Here is a 20,010-nt window from a genome sequence, read left to right on the forward strand (position 1 = left end):
GCCACCTATGCCAAGTAAAAGGAAATGAAGTCTTTTTTATTAATCGTTGGACTTAATTATTTTGCTGCAGGAACAGTTTGCTAAACTTTCTATTACTATGATAATAAATTAGATGTTAAGGAAACTATCCTGCGCAGCAGCTGGAGGAATGTCCAGCGTTTTAATTTACGCCTTCTGGGCGAGGTACAAAGGGCTGGACCAAGAGATTTGGATGATAGGATTGTCTTCTTATATGGGCGCTTGCAACCGCGCTAAGGACCAAGATCCTTTTGAATGTCCTTGTTGCGGATGTACCATCGGCTTTGGAAAGTGGAGCAGGGGCAGGGATCGTATTGTATTTTAGGGTTTCATTAAATAGCCGCAGCTTGCTGTTACCTTTTATCTTTTTTATATATTTTTTTAAGCTTTTATCTTTTTTTGAAGCTTTTTTAGCTTGTTATCTAAGCTGGTCCTGACTCTCCTAATGTTCATCTCAGTGCATCTCAAAAGTCAGGCGCTTGTCAACCGTGGGTGTAGGTGTGCTCATTGACCTGTGGTAGCAGCAAGCCATGCAGAAAGAGCCTCTGGTAGCAGTAATTTTCAAGGGTGTGAATTACCACCGCTCATTTATCCAGGTTGATCGATATGATAAAGCAGCAAACCCAATTTACAACTTTTTTTCGGAGCCGCTGGGTCAAGAAGGCTGTCAACATGTTGGGTGAAATTGTGCACCCACTTGCCTGTTTCCGGTTTCAAGACTAAGAGGTCCGGTTGCCTACATACTAAGTGCTTGGAAAAGTAGTTGGCTATTTTTTTGTCGTTGTGCGATACTAACCTCTTTCTGATCATGATCATAGGTTTGGGTGAGCTTTCCATTTTTGCCAGTTAAAGATAATTGTACCCTAAAGGCGCAATGAGATTAATTATTGGCAAAATTTTGGGCTTTCGTAATTTTTCGAGATGCATCATTTATTTTTCTCCTTGCTGACCTGTGAATTTTCCACTCTCAATAAGGTACATCCGTAAAGTTGGTCTTGCTCAAAACCTGTGAGCCATCATAGCTTAAAATGACGATTAGGGCCTATCTCAAAAGGCGTTCCTCCTCATCCGTTCTCGCGTGAACCTTTTAGTTTAGATAATTATTCCTCTGTTCACAGCATCGGTGCCGTGCTGAGCCAGCTTCAAGCCGAACTAGAATGCTTTCTCAAATATTACAGCAAAATTTAGTCGCGCTCAAAGTGGCCATAACTTTCTGAGGTACGGTTCATATGTCTGGAGTCTCAGATATATACATAGACCGGGTCTTTTATAAACCGAATTAAATCAGTTAAAAGAAATATCGTACTATTTGCTCTTAGGGCAATCCTTCCTTTTTACAATAAACACTTACCCCTTCTAACATTGTACGATTATTAGAACGATTCTGTGTGTCGTTTTTCTACATTACCTTGTGAATGGTGAAGTAGATATCCAGCATCTATTAAAACGCGTACTTTTAATGTTCTTAATAGAAGGAGTAGAAATTTTAGTGCTCTGTACCTTAGCCATTGTAGTTCGACTTGTACCCTCTTAGGGCTTTATGTTCAAACTACAATGGTCTCTACCGCATTATATCGCCTTCCTCTTCTTTAAATTTAAAAACCTATATTCTGAATTTATTACAAAAGCACGGCAATTCTCGTTAGCTTTCTAACCATTTGACTGGCATCTAACCCAGGGAGCCATGCCTAAAAAAAAAACAAGAAGAAAAGCTAACTTCATGCGAAGCTAATGTTAATATACCCAAAAAGTTAGGTACCATCTTATATTATTATATATATCAAATCGTATATAGTTGGATGATCCTTAAAAGAATTTCACCACCAAATCAATTTTCTAATAAAAATGTCGAAAACAACCGCTAGCATATTTGAAAAAGCAAGCAAGAAATTTGGCAGATAGAATTAAGTTGCTAAAAATGGAATCCATACAACAAAGGTATGCCAATTCCAATCATTCAGTTATATGACAGAATTTCGAACCATTGCACACGAGTTGCACACTTTTAAACAAAAAAATATAATTCACTTAAGGGTATAAAATGGCTTGTATACCTTTTAAGTTAGCAGTATACAGTTAGCAGTTAAGTTCTTACTTTTGCATTAGCCTTATTGGCTTTGCAGGATGCTGTGGGGTGAAGGTCTCAACATGCAACAGAGTACAGGGGTCTTAATAATAGGTCTTTGTGTAACCAAACACTTGGCAATTTGGGGAATTGAATTGGACTGTATATGTTGAGCGAAAGTTTGAGATATTTTTAATGTCTTTTTAATATACATATATACACAAGAGTACTTGGTACCATATTCTGCTAATTGATCCATTTTTGGAAATCTGAATTTGGTGTTTTTTAAGCTAGAAGGAGGGACTCTTTACATTCTCCTTCTTTAGGTCAACCAACAGTTTAACAATTTTTTATTTGCATTGGTCACATATAGCAGCCACAAAACTAAATGGAAAACAGAAAAAAGGGAAATGTTAAAACTTCGTTCGAGCTAACTTCGGGCGGAGCCGAAGTTTATATACCCTTGCAGTTGAGTCGCAGTCGGCTAGGTGGCGCCACGCATCTTATATTATTAGATATATAGCGGATCGTATATAGTTGGCCGATCCTTATGCAATTTGGCATATCGAATTATTTTGCCCAAAGAGGAATCAAATCCTTCTAACTTGAAAAACAACGAAGTTATGGCATTTCCGATCAATCAGTTATATGGCAGCTATAGGATATAGACGGCCGATCCTTATGAAATTGGCAGATCGTATACGTTTGCCCAAATTAGAATCCATAGAAAGTCCCATCCTTCTAACTTGAAAAAAAACAAAGTTATAGCAATCCTGATCAATCAGTTATATGGCAGCTTTAGGATATAGTCTACCGATCCCGGCCGTTCCGACTTATATATTGCCTGCAAAAGAAAGAAGGGTGTGTGCAAAGTTTGAACTCGATAGCTTTAAAACTGAGAGACTAGTTTGTGTAGAAACCGACAGACAGACAGACAGACGGACAGACGGACAGACGGACATGCTCATATCGACTCAGGAGGTGATCCTGATCAAGAATATATATACTTTATAGGGTCGGAGATGTCTCCTTCACTGCGTTGCACACTTTTGACCAAAATTATGGGAGTTTCAATGGATTCCTCTTTTGGCAAAATAATTCGATATGCCAAATTTCATTAAGATCGGCAAACTATATACGCTCCGCTATATATCTAATAATATAAGCTGCGTGGCGCCACCTAGCGGGCTGCGACTCAACTGCAAGGGTATATAAACTTCGGCTCCGCCCGAAGTTAGCTTTCCTTACTTTTTTTTTTATATATTTTCATATATTATTTATTTTGGTGTCGTTCCTGAAAAAACACCATAGAAAGGAACAAAATATTTATTTATTTATTTTTTTCTTTCTATTTATTTATGCTTCTTGGCATTTCTATAATTTCATTTTCTTTACCTCTTGGAGGGAAACGACAGTTTTTTTCTGACTACGATTTTAAACTGGACTCTTTTTTGCCCAGATCGCAGCCTTATTACTAAGCTACCCTGGGCTGAGAATTTTTATTTTTCTACAGTCACTTTTAGGTGCCAGTATTTTAAACCTGAGTCTCTTAACACAGGAAACCGTCAGGGTGTCCCGAACCGTCGACCGGATCCGTCGACTATATTCTATAGCTGCCATATAACTGATTGATCGGAAATGCCATAACATTGGTGTTTTTTAAGTTAGAGGGTTGGGACTTTCCACACATGTTATGTTTGACCAAAATATCTTATGTACAAAATTTCATAAGGATCGGCCGACTATATCCTATGGCTGTCATAAAACGATCGAAATTAGCATAACTTTGGTGATTTTTAAGTTAGAAAGATGGGATTTGGTACAGATTCTATTTTGAAAAAAACAATCTGATTTGTCGAATTTCATAAGGATTAGCCGACTATATCCTATAGCTGCCAAATAACTGATTGATCGGAAATGCTATAACTTCGTTGTTTTTCAAGTTAGAAGGATGAGAGTTTCAATGGGGGTTCCTCTTTGGGCAAACTAATTCGATATGCCAAATTTCGTAAGGATCGGTGAACTATATACGATCCGCTATATATCGAATAATATAAGATGCGTGGCGCCACCTAGCGGACTGCGACTCAACTGCAAGGGTATATAAACTTCGGCTCCGCCCGAAGTTAGCTTTCCTTTCTTGTTATTTCATACAATTCTCTTACAAGAAAGATACTTAAAAATCTTAAATATATTTAAAACTACTTATCAACGGACTGCACGCTGACATGCTATGTGACCTTTTCTTAAATGCTTCAAGTGCATCACATTTTTAAACCATGCTGTTAATCACTTATTCCCATGGGTCCGATCTCTTGACATTCTATCTTTGGAATTTTTATCGTGTTCAATGCTTGATCAACATAACCATTAATAAATAACTAAATATTTTAACTTTAACATACAAAGTATCTGCATTTTAAAAGACCCCTCGTACAAGTTTCTTTAAACATTTCTTCTAAAATGGTACTTAAATACCACAAACTGATCTTGAAAATTCTTCTTTAAAGCGTTCGGTTTCAGCGACCTCAATCTTTGAAAGAGTACATTTTAAGAATTTGCATTTTGTTAAGATTTTTTTTAAAGCTATTTATAATACATAGTATGTACACCGCAACATTATACTGTTTAATTGATGTGCAGCTGATTTAGCTGTATATCAACTTTTTTTTTAAATTTTGAGCATAATTTATCGGATAGTTAATTTTCAAAATAATTTTTGCATTAACATGTCAGTAGTAAAAATATTTATTAACAAAATTTTTTCTTTTTAAAACACGCTGTATAATTTTTACAATAATAAATTAAACAAAAACGCATAACTTGGAAAAGGCGCCTCATAAGAATAAACCCTTCAAAAAACCTATCCAAAAAAGAGTTAGGAGAAAAAATAAATTAATGAAAAAGATTCATATTTTACATGAAATATGGTGGTAAGGAGCTTGGACATGCCCGGATTTCTGGCACTGAAATATGAGTAAATAACCTTTTATAATTGATGAGCTATTGTATTATAATTAGAATAAGAAATTTTATTTAACTTATAGAATATCCATAAGCTTGTGTAATTTTTGTGTCCTTCTAGGAACTTATTTCAATTGCATTATGTTTATGGTGGCCTCATCAGTTGTGTCAACCATACTTATCCTCAATTATCATCATAGAAATCCAGATACGCATGAAATGAGTGAATGGGTAATACATTTATAATAAATTATATCTTTTCTATAACCAACACTATCCCGCCTCTATTTTCTAATAACGAAACCCGCATCCAATTGAAATAATTATGTTAAAATACATTATCTGTAAAATATGTTAAATTTATCAATTTATTTTAAATAAATTATAGCTTTTAAATGGTAATCATTTTTTGATATAAACAAATGGCTAACGACAAAAAGAAAACAAAAAAAAAAAATACGGCAATAGCTTATATATGCAAAATTTGAATAAAATATACTTTTCATTTGTATGATTTTTTCATAGTAACACTTAACGGAATTTGCTGTTAATTTTGACAATAAATCTTATTGATGACTCTCCTTAAAGCTGAAGCACTTTGCTTTCGCTCAAGCGGACCCTTCGTTATGTGGGTCAACATAGCGACACTTTGTTATTGAAGCGGTTACTATAAATATTTTTTTTAACATTTGAAATTTTAAATATTTCAGTTCAGCTTGAGACGGATTCTACAAATAAGCTCAGATATCATAGAAGTAAAGTCTAAGGTTGTTTGTAGAAACCAATTTTTTGGATCAAGTAAGATTTTGATGAACTAAACATAAACGAGACAGGAAAGCTCACTTCGAACGAACCCGAAGTTAATATACGCTTGTAGTAGTTCGGGGATAGTTAACCGATCCTTGTGAGAATTTTGTCATAAAATTAATTTCTTGGGATTCAAATTTTGTGATCCGATATTAAATTATAGGTATATATATCGCAATCAGAGCTTGCCATTACCATTTTTTACATTTGGTTTTATACCAGAACTTAACCGAAAAAAGCAAAGTATGCATTCTCTCTCCCAGAGAGAAAAACCTTTGATTTGATATATTTTCGTTTTCGGTTGAGATTTAACAGATGAGTTAAATTTTATAGGGTCTGTAATAAATAACTCTCAGAGACGGAATCACTTGAGTGGTAGTGTGTTGCAAACGACCGAAAAAATAAAAACTCAGTTTAAATGGTCTTTTGTGTTTTGACTCAAAAACAAACAATTTTCCCTCAACGCAGCTTTTAAATATATTCCAAAATAAAAAAACTTTGGGATAGCCGAGAGGTTATGTGTCCACCTAGGAAATGAAAGGTTTGTGTTCGAGCCCAACAAAAATATATATATTTTTTATTTTACTAATTGGTTTTTTTATTGGGTCTATTTTAAAGATTTTTAAAATATATATTTCGAAGTTTTCAATATTTATATGACATCATATTAATGAAATAAGAAGGGAATTTAGTTATACCGATTCTTTTTATAAAAGTTCTCCCGCAACAGGTCAAAAAGTAAGCTGGCTCCAATCAGCAGGTCCACTTGCTGCGTTTGTGGACGAGATGAGGTGCACTTGGCAAGGCAGGAAGGCTCCAAATTAACCACGAACGAGTACATTGGCCGTTGGCAGAAGCACTAGCTCAGCATTTCGATCCTGTGTCACAACCGTGTTGATTGAGCGGGATGGGTTCCCAAAAGAAACTGCATTGATGGGACGTGAGACTGCGTGCGGGAGGAGCATTGGTATAACTAGAAGCCCGCGAGGGTGCAACAGGAAATGTTGAGCAGGAATTGTTCGTTGAGCAGCGGAAAACTGAGCATCCGTGAGCGAAATGGTCATTTTCTAGGCAAACAAAAGAGCGAGTCAGACGTCGCACTTCATCGTACCGTTCCTCAATTGGCAAAGAAATAAACCTTGGACAAGCTGGTAAGGCGTGAGCCACAACACCGCACAGGGTGCACAGAGCAGAATAAGTGTTAACAACCATGCACGAAGATCGGTTGGTACACGATCCACATCGGCCCGTCCAGTTATCCGGTGGATACGTAGCCAAAGCAAAGTCATTCTTTTGCTTGCAGGTAGTATATACATATGTCAGAACGGTCGGGATAGGTTGAGTATTTTCTATAGCCCCCATATAACTACTTTTGGTGTTTTTATAGTGTGGACACTTTCCACACATGATATATTTCATGTTATGTTAAGCTATCGAGGTGACTCGAACTTTGCATACATCCTTTGTGTGCTTACAGGCAGTATTTAAGTCGGGACGACCGGGATCGTCCGACTATATCCTACAACTGTAATAGAACAATTGGAATTGGCATAACTTTGGTGTATTTTTAAGTAAGAATGATGGGTACAGATTTCATTTTGGGCAAAGTAATCCAATTTGCGCACACCAAAGTTATGGCATTTCCGATCAATTAGTTATATGGCATCTTTAGGATAAAGTCGACCGATCCCTGCCGTTCATTATGTGGGTCAACATAACGACACTTTGTTATTGAAGCGGTTACTATAAATATTTTTTTTAACATTTGAAATTTTACCTATTTCAGTTCAGGTTGAGACGGATTCTACAAATAAGTTCAAATATCATAGAAGTAAAGTCTAAGGTTGTTTGTAGAAACCAATTTTTTGGATCAAGTAAGATTTTAATGAACTAAACATAAACAAGATAGGAAAGCTAACTTCAAATGAAGCCGATTTTAACTTCGGCTTAGACAAAACCCTTGTAGTATATCGGCTATAGTTACCCGATCCTTGTGAGAGTTTTGTTATAAAATTAATTTCTTGGGATTCAAATTTTGTGATCTTTTATTAAATATATACTTTATATACCTTATATATGTATATATATTGCAATCAGAGCTTGCCATTACCATTTTTTACATTTAGTTTTATATCAGAACTTAACCGACAAAAAACAAAGTATGCTTGCTCTATCCCAGAGAGAAAACCCTTTGATTTTAATTTTTTACGTTTTTGGTTGAGATTTAATCATATAAAAGAACCTCTTGACGACGTAAAATACCGGTGACGAACCTGCATGCTAAACTTAAAATATCTGGTACCAATTTTGGTGACGAAAATATGCTATATAGGTGTACAAAATTGCATATAAAAAATATTCTTGTTCGGCACGTGCAAGAAAAACAAAAAAAATCAGCCACGTGCCGAATAAGAATATTTTTTAGTATATAGTCGGCCGATCCTTCGGATCGGATTAGATTGTCCAAAACGAAATCCGTAGAAAATCCCATCATTCTAGCTTCAAAAACAACAACGTTAAGCCAATTCCGATTGTTCAGTTATATATGAGCTCTTGGATATAGTCGGCCGATCCTAATAAAATTTTGCAAATCGTATAAGATTGCCCAAAATACAATCTGTACCAAGTTCCTTATTTCTAACTTGAAAAACACTAAAGTTATGCCAATTCCGATCGTTCTACGACAGCTATAGGATAGGATATAGTCGGCTGATCCTTATGAATTTTTTACATAAGATATTTTGACCAAATATAACATATGTGAAAAGTCCCATCCCCCTAACTTAAAAAAACCCCAGAGTAATGGCATTTCCAATCAATCAGTTATATGGCAGCTATGGGATATAGTCGATATATGTAAGTAAAGTTGAAATAAAGTAATAGGTTTATGGCAGCTATAGGATATAGTCGATATAAGTAAAGTTGAAATAAAGTAATAGTTGAAAGAATGCACTCCATATTTTCAAGTTTATTGCACACATACATGCACAAGCTCAAAAAATTATTCCCCATCAAATGTATACATCCATGTATGTACATATGTATGTGTGCGTACGTAACACCAAGCTTCACAGGTGGCTGCACAAAATTGGTAGCTGCACTTATAGGACTATATCTTGAGTTAACGAATTTTTCCAGATATAAGCTGTATAGACTCGGTAACCGTACCAATAATACAACAATTGTTAATCAATTTTATACATATGTATATTTGTGCGCGGTGGTCTGTTCACTGCGGCTCTAGACTAGAAGACAGAAATAGAAAAGAGTCAAAGTATAGCCTTAATGATGACTCGCTCTCTCGCTCTCAGAGATTATCGAAAGTACAGGCTCCCTCATCCCTCCCTTATTGATGAGCTTCAGCTTCAGTACTTTTCTGGGTGCCGATGTCATCTCAGACGTCGATTCTATATGTTCTGATTCATCCGGTGTCCTGAATATGTCCCTTAAATGTGAAGAGTGATCACCGGTCTCAGATGAAAACTGTGTTTGTGGAATCTTTTTCACATGGCTCACATGTCAACATCCTTCCTCCGCTATTTTTATAATGTCTCCCTCTTTACCTTCGACGACGTATTCGGCGGTTATAAAATTGGGTGTAAGCTTGTGGGGAAAAATCACATTTATGAGAAAAACCTTGTCTCCCACTTCAACATTGATTTCTTTGGCTCCTCTTCTCTTGTCGGCATACTCTTTGCCTTTCTTTTTGCTTACCAAATCACGGTCTCTTTCTACTGAATCACTGTATTCTCCCATTAAATCCTGAACACCCGGAATCTTGTCCCTTATTACTCGATTGAACATTAATTCCGTTGGTGCAGACCCTGTGGTTCTATGGGGGAGTCACATTATACATCATAACAAATGATTGAATTTCTTCCTTGAAATTCTTCTTGCGACCTTCTAACGACCTGTTCATATTGTCTACTTCCCCATTGGCTTGAGGCCAATATGGTGGCGATGTTACTTCCTCTATTCCGCATTGCTTACAGTATTCCTTCAATTCTGCCCTAACTTATTGTCTTCCGTTGTAAGTTTTCAGCTTTTTAGGATAGCCTAATCTGGTGAAAGTTTCTTTCATGGCACTGATTAACGACATTGATGAGGCCGGTTTTAGGAATTTGCATTCCATATATCTCGAATAGTAGTCGATGAAAACTAGCATGTGTTCGTTGTTAGGTAACGATCCCAATAGGTCTGTGGCTACAAAAATCCATGGTCCTTCTGGAAATGTGGTTTGTTTCATAGCAGTGGGTCTCTGCATATTTGTGGCCACCATACCTTGGACCGTAATCGTCGCTTCATAGCCGACTCTCCTGGATGGCCTTCGTGTGCCAACGTTAGAATGGCCTGTCTTAATGCTGATGGAATCACTATGCGGGTTCCTCGCATCATAATAGATCCAATAAGTGAGAGTTCATGTCTGAACGGAAACAGACTGTTTAACGATGAAACTTTCCACGATTCTTCCTGCAGGCGCGACATTGCATCTACGATCTCCTCGTCGTGAATGTTTTTCTCTGCAATTTCAGTGATCATCATGGACGACGGAGTCGCGTTTAGTTCGAACTCTAATCCAGCTACAATTATAAGAATTTTTCCACTGTCCACATTAATGAGAGACTCTCCTTCTCGGTCTGCGAATAAAGCTTTTCGACATCTGTCAGGGTTCGACTAGCAAAAAATTTTATGTTCGGTTCATCGTCTCCATGAAATTGCAACAATACAGCTTCTAATGCAACCGGACTGACGTCTAAAATTAACTGCGTTTCGTGCTTTGGATTGATTCAGTTTATCAAACGCATCCTGGTCCTTAGCACCCCAGATGAACTCCTCATCCTTTCTGAGCAGTCGTCGCAATGGGTCAGTTTTATTTCCTAATTCTGGAATAAATTTCCCTACATATGTTACAAGGCCCAGGAAACTCCGAGTCTCCTCCTTGTTCTTTGGAGGTCGAAAAGATGTGATGGTGTTCATTTTCTCTGGATCGGCCTCGATGCCATGATTAAATAAAATGTGACCCAAAAAAATTAATTTAGAGGCTTTGTAGACACATTTATTTTCATTAAATAATGTGTTCTTTTCATTTGGGATGCCACGAACTCTTTTCAATGCTTCATCGTGCTCGTCCTCAGTTTTTCCAAAAACGATGATGTCATCTATGTAATTTAGGACGTTTGAGGAACCCGACAATAATTGTTCAAGCCTCCTTTGGAATATCTCTGGTGCCGAATTGACTCCAAACATCAATCGCTTATAACGAAATAATCCTAACGGAGTTATAAACGTTGTTATTTCTCGGCTTTGTTCATGTAGCTCGAGTTGGTGGTATGCATCCTAGAGATCAAGCCTGGAGAAATATCTAGCATCTCTGAGTTGAGTCATGAACGCTTCAAATGTCGGTGTCGGGTCAGGCAGCAGCTACGGCATAAATTGGCATATATATAAATATAATAATTATAGTTTAGCATATAATCATTTTCTCATTGCTTTGTTAGTCGCCTCAAGCCGACTCTTCTCGGCCGCTCGGCTTTATTTTATCTTTGATATTAAGTTAACGAGCTTTCGCCCGTCCTATTCTAAAAGGCCGCCTCACTTGTACTTTTTATCTCAGTGCATACGCATTCTAAATCGGAGCTTTCTGTCACTCCATTTCATATGCGAATAAATAAAAATTTTTATAACGTTGTGAAACAAATAATTACTTTTTTATTATTTTGGGTGAGTATTTTGGAAGTCATTGAAAAATCTCAATGACCAAACAGTCGGTAAAGTTTAATTTTCCTCAAAATAGCTTGATTTGCTCGCCGTATATCCAGGCATAATCAAATGTCTCCATTTTCTTTAAAAACTAGAACCATTGGTGAAATCCAGCCACTTGATCTATTTACAGGTTCAATAATATCTCGCCTTAGAGCATCCTGAATCTTTTAACGCACCTTTTCTTCTAATGCAATAGGTATCCTTCGCATGGGCTGTTGTACTGGTTTTATGTCCCGATTTATTGCCAATTTGACACTGTTCCCCTTTCACTTCGGGAAAACTGATACCTTTTCAATAGGATTCACCTGCAGACCGAGCCGATGCACATCCAACTTAATTGGAGTTTCCCGTCCCAGCAATGATTGTTTTCCTTTTTTAATGACGAAAAAGGAGGTAATTATTTTAACATGTTTACCAACAGAAATTGGTGCCTCAAATACGCAAATTACATTTAAAATTTGGTTCGAGACGTATCCTTTGAACTGGTCCTACATTTTCGTCCAAAATGGCCAAGGCGACCGCATCGATTACATTTCAATTGTCGAGCTGGACAAGTCGGACAGTCATCTTTGTGGCCAGTACGTCCGCATCTCCCTTACTATATTTCCTTTCGGTTTACTCGTCATGACCCTATTTACCGACTCCTCTGTAACCTTTGTCATCATCGCCGATTATTTTCTTATTTCCTCGTCCACTTGACAAGCCTCGAGTATTTCATCCAGTGATTGTTCCTTTTCTAATAGTTTCCTTTTTAAATCTCCCGACGCCCATGCATCGATTACTTTATCTGTTGGGCTAAGGATCCACCAGATAAGCCGATTAGAATATTCATAATTTTTTTAGCTGCTGCGGCATTTAATCTTCTCTTCTGTCCCCCAGTTTCGCGTACACTTTGTTGTCATTTGTAGCGCATACGCTTTTTGGAAGCTTTGGAAGAGCTTCTGCGCCAAAGCTCTTGTTCTTCTTGCATATTTTGGAGTTGTTATTGACAAGCCGCTTTTTGGTATATTGTGCGGAATTAGCTCTCAATAAATTATAAACCGGAATTGCAATTGTTTTTATTCGGCCGCTATCAAAAAGCAGGTAGCGCCACATTATCTTTGAGACAAATCTCTTCGATATCAGCTTTCGTTGATCCAAAATCGCACCTTTTTATTTGTTGCCTTAGACGCAACACAAATTTGGCAAAACATTCGTTGCCAGATATAATCAAACTCCTGTCATTCAAATGACAGTTCTGCTTGGATGAAAAGAACGCTGTTAATTTGTCCACCAATACCTGGAAGATTTAGAATATAAAAATAGCTGAATCGGAAGTCGACAAGCTTGCTGACTCCGAGGGACAAGCTGTGAGTACGGCATAGCCGCAACACTTTGAAGACTATGTTTTAGAATGAACAAGAAAGAAAAGCTAACTTCGGGCGGAGCCGAAGTTGATATACCCTTGCAGTTCAGTCGCAGTCCGCTAGGTGGCGCCACGCATCTTATATTATTAGATATATAGCGGATCGTATATAGTCGGCCGATCCTTATGAAATTTGGCATATTGAATTATTTTGCCCAAAGAGTAATCTGTACCAAGTCCCATCTTTCTAACTTAAAAAACACCAAAGTTATGCCAATTCCGATCGTTCTATGACAGCTATAGGATATAGTCGGCCGATCCTTATGAAATTTTGTATATTTCGTCAAATACAACATGTGTGGAAAGTCCCAACCCTCTAACTTAAAAAACACCAAAGTTATGGCATTTCCGATCTATCAGTTATATGACAGCTATAGGATATAGTCGACCGATCCCGTTCCGACTTATATACTACCTGCAAGGAAAACAAGAATGTGTGCAAAGTTTCAACTCGATAGCTCCAAAACTGAGTTTGCGTAGAAACCGACAGACAGACGGACAGACGGACATGCTCATATCGACTCAGGAGGTGATCCTGATCAAGAATATATATACTTTATAGGGTTGGAGATGTCTCCTTCACACCGTTGCACACTTTTGACCAAAATTATAATACCCTCTGCAAGGGTATAAATATAAACGAGATATATGTATGAATATGAATATTCGGGATGGAGTGAAGTCTCATCATTTAAGTGAAGTGGATTATATTTCTTAATTTGTAAATTTAAATCAACGTAAATTGCTAAATAAATTGCTGTAAGGTTAGGATTTTAATCCCTTTGAAACCTTAATTTTGAATTGGGATTGGAATTGTATGAAAATATAAGGAATGAACCAAATGCTGAAATACCTATATTGAATATATTTAAGTAAGAAAAATATAATGAATCGCGTCTAAATATTTCAGGGGGGTTTTCAAAGGCAAGCTAACGCATTGTATTGTAACGATTCGAATTGTATTGTATAAGGAATGAACCAAATGCTGAAATACCTTTATTGAATATATTGAATATATTGAAGTAAGAAAAATATAATGAATCGCGTCTAAATATTTCAGGGGGGTTTTCAAAGGCAAGCTAACGCAACATGAGTTGCCAAATAATAATGATGTAACAAGGCGGGTAAAGAGGCGATCTATAACACCTGAGTTCTCCAAGCTGGTATCCTCATTCTCTCTTCCCCCACAACTTTGGCCACCTATTTTTTAGCACTGTCGAAGACTTATTTTATTTAGTAATGCCTGATTTTGGGAATCACAAGGACCCTCTGGCCCTCAGCTAGGCCAGCAATAGACAGTGCATGCTCCCTATCAGAACCAGGGCGTTACAACTTATGAGACAACAACAAAAACCGTAGAAACGATAAAATAAAATGTAAGAAAATTAAAGAAAGGGGCATATATCCATTATATGTATGTCAAAGGAAGACAAAAGCAATTTTCGAAATCAAGACCAAGCAAAAAATATCCAAGTTAAGACCAAGAAATAGAAATGATTGAAGCTGTGTACAGTGTAATAATGAAAAATGAATGGATAAAGAAAGACGTTGATAAGGAAATCTTGAACAATAGGGTTTAATTTTTCAAACAATCTCTTTCGTCTTTATTTATTCAAAACATTCTGGTTCGATTTAATGCCATTGTCGAACATTACCGAGGTGCACCGTTTCAATATTACACAACAAATATAAAAACTTTTTTGAGCCCACAATGATAAAAGGAGATATAAAACACTTCAAAGCCAGTGTGGCTTAAAAATCGACAGCAACACCAAAGTTTTAAACAAGCCGACAAATTCCTTTGGCACAAATAGACAAATTTAAGGCAGAGACAGACAGATTAGTCCAAGCAGGAATTTGGAAACCGGTGAAGTTTAACAACTGGGCATCCCCGATTGTTCTCGTACGTAAGCTATGTGGAGCAGTCAACGCACAAATTGACATCGAGCAGTAGCCGTTGCCTACAAGAGAGGCTCTATTCCACATCATTCGTCATGGCTAGCAGTTTAAAAAAACACATTTAGATCTTAAATATGCCTATCTTAAAAAGGAATTAGATGATGTGTCCAAAAATATTATGGTCGTGAACACACCGCTGGGCCTTTTTAATAAGAACGTCTTCCAAATGGAATAGCTAGAAAAACTCCTAAAAGAATTAAAAGGATGTGGAAACTATCTTGATGACATCATCATCTCAGCACCGACTAGGGAAGAAGATTTAAAGAGACTTTATCAAGTTCTTGGTATTCTTCAGGACAACTGTATTAGATGCAAAATGGAAAAATTTGTTTCTTCAAGGATAATTGAATGTATCTAGGGAAATCTAGGGAAGAAGAATATTGGCAAACGGTGTTCTTCCTGATAGCTCAGGACTAGAAGCTGTAAAACTGCTGAAGCCTTCTGAGAATTAGCAACAATTGGCAGCGTTTATGGGTAAACTACTTGCAATTTGATCCCAAATTATTCGCAGCTGGCAGCACCCTTAAACCAACTTCCCAGAAAAAATATAGCACACATTTTTGGGCCGGCCGCACCAGTACCAACCATCCACAGACTTGAAGTTTCACATTATAAACGCAACTGAACTAGCACATTTTGATCAAAATATGAAAGAAAATTTATTTTGATTGCAGAACACAAGCCGCTTGTAACTATTCTCAATCCAGGCAAGAACCTCCCTCTGATAACATCAAACAGACTACAACACTGGGCCATCATTCTGATGGCCTACATCTTCGATATAAAGTATCGCACCACAGCAGCGCATGGCAACGCCGATGCTCGATCACGTCAGGGGGGATCCAGGGATTGATAAGGGACCAGGGAAGCCTGCAAAACTATTCTGAAATGGACACCGCCTATTAATGCTAACACAATTCGCAAGCACCTAAGCACCAACGAAATTCTCACACAAGTCATATTGCATAATATTACGGAAGAATGGCCTGAAAAACTTGAACCGAGCCAGGAAGCTTTATAAACATTTTTCAATTGAAGTTTTACAATTTCCACTAATCAACAACTTTTTAGCTTATGCAGATACGATTCCTCCTGCATAAGGGACATTGGGGTATCGACCTTATGAAACAGTTAGCCAGGCAACATGTTTGGTGGCCTACCATTGATCAAGATATCAAAAATCTTGTGAACTCTTGTGTTAACTGCAAGTGCAATAATCCAGCACCGCTGAAAGAGTACCATAGTTGGCCTGTAGCAACATCAGCTTGGGAGCGTTGGCCCCACATTTGACGCCATGTAGCTAATCTGCGTAGACGCTTTTTCTCAATTTCCATTTGATGTTTAAATGTCGTCTACAACAACCAGTAATACGATTGCTGTATTATCATCAATTTTCGCTATTCCAAAACAATGGAAATTCAATTGACTGCTGACGCCTTCGCAGTATTTTGAAAGGTTCATGGAATACAGCATATTACGATACTACAGCACCGTTCCATCCAGCGTCAATTAGTTTAGCAGAACGCTTTGACTAGACTGTCAAATTCTCCGTGAAGAAAAATTTATCGGATGGTTTCAGTTCGTGAAGCAGTCACTAAATACCTCGCAATCAAAAGGTTTACCATGTAAATCTTTATAGTATAGACCTTATTTATATAAAAATAAAACATTTGTTTAAAAAACCTAATTGTATTTTGCTAACAGATTTTCAATATAATGATTATATTTCAACTCGCTTAGAAAGTCTGCCACTTCCAGGACGTTGTCCAAAGCAAGCTTCTTGACGGCACGGTGCCAAACTGTTTCTTCCACTGCTCGACGGTTTTGTACTTTTCATCGGTGGCACAATAAACAACCTAGTTGATGTCCTCATCTAACTTGTAGCTGCACACAGCCGGAAACACTATCTGCAATCCCTCCATGGCACTGCTGCGTAGGCTCTCATCTCGGCAGATAAGGTTCAGCATAAACCGACCCTTGGGTCCGATGATCCCCTTGATGTGCTGTAGAATATCATTGGCAAGGAAACTCTGGGGTGGGCCGCTCATGCCCAGGCTGGAATCTTTGCTGTCCACATCGAACAAAACGGCATCAAAGTGTATATCTTCATTTCGACATCGATCCACAAAGGCCAGACCATCATCGATAACCACATGAAAGCGCTTGTCCTGCTTAAGTTCGAAGTATTGTTAACGCACAAAGAAAAACTCCAGCCCAATTGATACACTGTCAATCAGTACGAACCATATTGAGTGAACTAATTGAGAAGCCTTCAATAAATAAACAAGCAGACAAAAAATATTCCGCCAAACAGCCTGTCTTCACACGGAATTATTCACAGGCAGAAAAATGGATCGATGGGATAATTGATCGTTCAATCGGAAAGATGCTAAAATGGCTATGTCAATCGCTATTTAAATCAGCTTAGATTCAGGTCCTCAGCTGACCATTAAGATGACAAATACATAGAACTCTGGTTTGTACCTGAAATCCCGAAAACTGCCGTCAGGCATCACACTCAGAGCCAAGGCGAACCGTCATTTATTCAGCAATCTGTTTCTGATGGCACCTGGCACCTGAGATGCCAGGCAAATTTAGGCAAATTTAACCAGCACGTCGCTCGTCGGGAAAGCCTGTTCGCCAAACGACTCGAAATCGCCATGCCGTCGATCATATCTAACCAAATGATTTTAGGAATCCATAACACTAAAATAGTTATTAATTCAAGGAGGTGATGTGTTTTATATGTATACTGAATTAAAAAACTTAAGCTCTCCTCTCTTATACTAACTTTACCTTACATTGCATTCGGCAACATTATCAGTAAATTCACAAATATATATACATTTTATAATAAAGGTAGGTTGAAGTAGAAGCGAAAATGTTAACGCAACACCCCTAAAAGTGGAAAATGGCTTGGGAAGACTACCTCAGCATCTTCTGTGAGACTGGAAAAATTACCCTGAATAAGTTGCACATTTTTATGCACATATTCGTTGGAAAGATTCCAGTCACACAGAAACTACAGACATTCGTAGAAGCCTCAGAGAATGTATATGGTGCAGCAATATACGAACAAGCGTACGGATAACAATGAGCAAGTATCGTGAGGCTGCTGTGCTCCAAGTCCTGTGGCACCCACCGCAATACAATCCTTGCCCAGACTAGAATTGTGCGCAGCAGTGACAGGCGCTGATTTCTTATCTTGAGGCACAATAGCCAGCCAGCTATCAACAAACAATATTTGGTTTAGGGTCACTTATTCTTTCGTGGATCAAGGAAGAACTGGATGTTTACAACAATTATTAATATATATATATATTATATTATACTATATATTATACTATATATTATATATATATACTATTCAGTCAGTATATACAGCCAATATATTATTATACTATAAAGTGTACTAGAAGAGTTCCCTTGTATCGTTAGTCTCCGTCTTCGGATCTAAGGCGTTAATTCAAGTAGAAGGTAATTTAAAAGGTTCAAGTAGATAGACTTTAAATTCATCCCCTGTGGCATCATTTGGTGGTCTTTGAAAAGCTGGAATTAATTATAGTAACGTCGTTTTTTATACCCATACAGAGGGAATTATAATTTTGGTCAAAAGTGTGCAACGCTGTAAAGGAAACATCTCCGACCCTCTAAAGTACATATATTCGTGATCAGGATCACCTCCTGAGTTGACATAAGCATATTCACAGCCTTATAATTACATATTGTGAAAATATTTTTTTTACCGTTATAAGCGTTTATGCAATTTCAATATATATTTTTTTAACGTTGCTTTTATTTCTTGAATCTTCTCTTTGGGAGACTAACAAGAGGTGTATCAAATCTTATATTTTTAACTTAACTAACAGTCATGTTGACTGATACAGAGTTAGGCGGCCCTTAAAATCGATTGCTGGTCGTTGCGTGGCCGGCGGTTCTGCTAGAAACCCGAGTCAATCCCCGAAAGAGGGAATTTGGGTGCGAAGGCAGTTTTTCTTTATAGGACCCTTTTTGCTTCTGGATTTCGTCTTTCACTGCAAGGATGCCCAGATCCCGGTGGATGTTTTCGTTGTGAAACTTAGTGATAGTTCTCAAGATTTCTGATGTGAGCGCTGTATGATGTCTTTGTTGCTGCTGCTATGTCGCGTTTTCCCACAGCTGGGAGCCATACGTCCAGATTGGCTTTAGGACTGAATTATAGAATAGTTGCTTGTAGTCCAGGCACAGTGGCGATCGTGAGTTTATGATCCAGTGGAGGCTGCTGGCTTTCAGTTTTAGGTGCACCTTTTTGCATTCGATGTGCTTACGCCAGGTTAGTCGTCTATCAAGGTTGTCGCTAAGGTACGTAATTCGTTAGCGGGGTGCATGTTTGTCTATTAAGAGTAAACGTTACATGTTTACACTTTTGTTCGTTTATTTTTATGCGCCAGTCGGACAGTCATATTTCCACTTCTATTAGATAATTAGCCAGTTGGTTTGTTGATTGCGTTGGGCATCTGAAGTGACTAAGGATAGCGCCGTTATCATAGCGGTATCGTCGGCGACGATGCTTCTTCCTTAAGGCGTTGCTTTGAAGCTGGTGATCTGCTGTTTTGCCAAGCTATTCGATTTTCTGATTAGATTTGTGATATTTGTTTCGGTCTACTTCCTTCCCTTGAGGAGTAGAGATTTTAGCTGCCGCAACGAGTACTTCTTCCAGGGCGCTCGTAGTGTAGTCGATTCCATGTTAAACTTCGGGGCGAGTTCTATGTGGGCACTTACGTACTTGTTGTATTTAAGCCAGTTCGTTTTTGGTGATGTCAGGCTGAGGGGATGTTCGGTTATTTCTGGGCTTTAAAGAAGCGTTAAAAGCTTTGGCACTTATTAGATTGCATATTGCAGATTAGAAAGGTATGTTTTTTTTCACCGCAAAATCAATAAGGTCTGGGAGCTTGCGTGGGTCGGTTGGCCAGTATGTGAGACTTCCAGGGGAAACATGGTCCAGTTTATTTCTCACATTTATAATTGCATTGTACAATTGCCTTCCTAT

At 37.8% G+C, this 20,010-nt stretch overlaps 1 protein-coding gene across 1 annotated transcript in view; it reads left to right on the top strand.

Moving 5' to 3' along the window:
• The window catches only part of LOC6502870 (neuronal acetylcholine receptor subunit alpha-7), a 580,669-nt gene that overhangs the window by 170,262 nt on the left and 390,397 nt on the right, over positions 1-20,010 (top strand). The window contains exon 3 of the mRNA XM_032455972.2: positions 5,169-5,278. Coding sequence (XP_032311863.2) covers positions 5,169-5,278 — 110 coding nt within the window. The remainder of the gene's footprint in view (positions 1-5,168; positions 5,279-20,010) is intronic.

Source organism: Drosophila ananassae, chromosome XL (genome assembly GCF_017639315.1).
Source record: "Drosophila ananassae strain 14024-0371.13 chromosome XL, ASM1763931v2, whole genome shotgun sequence".
In the NCBI taxonomy this organism is placed as follows: Eukaryota; Metazoa; Arthropoda; class Insecta; order Diptera; family Drosophilidae; genus Drosophila; species Drosophila ananassae.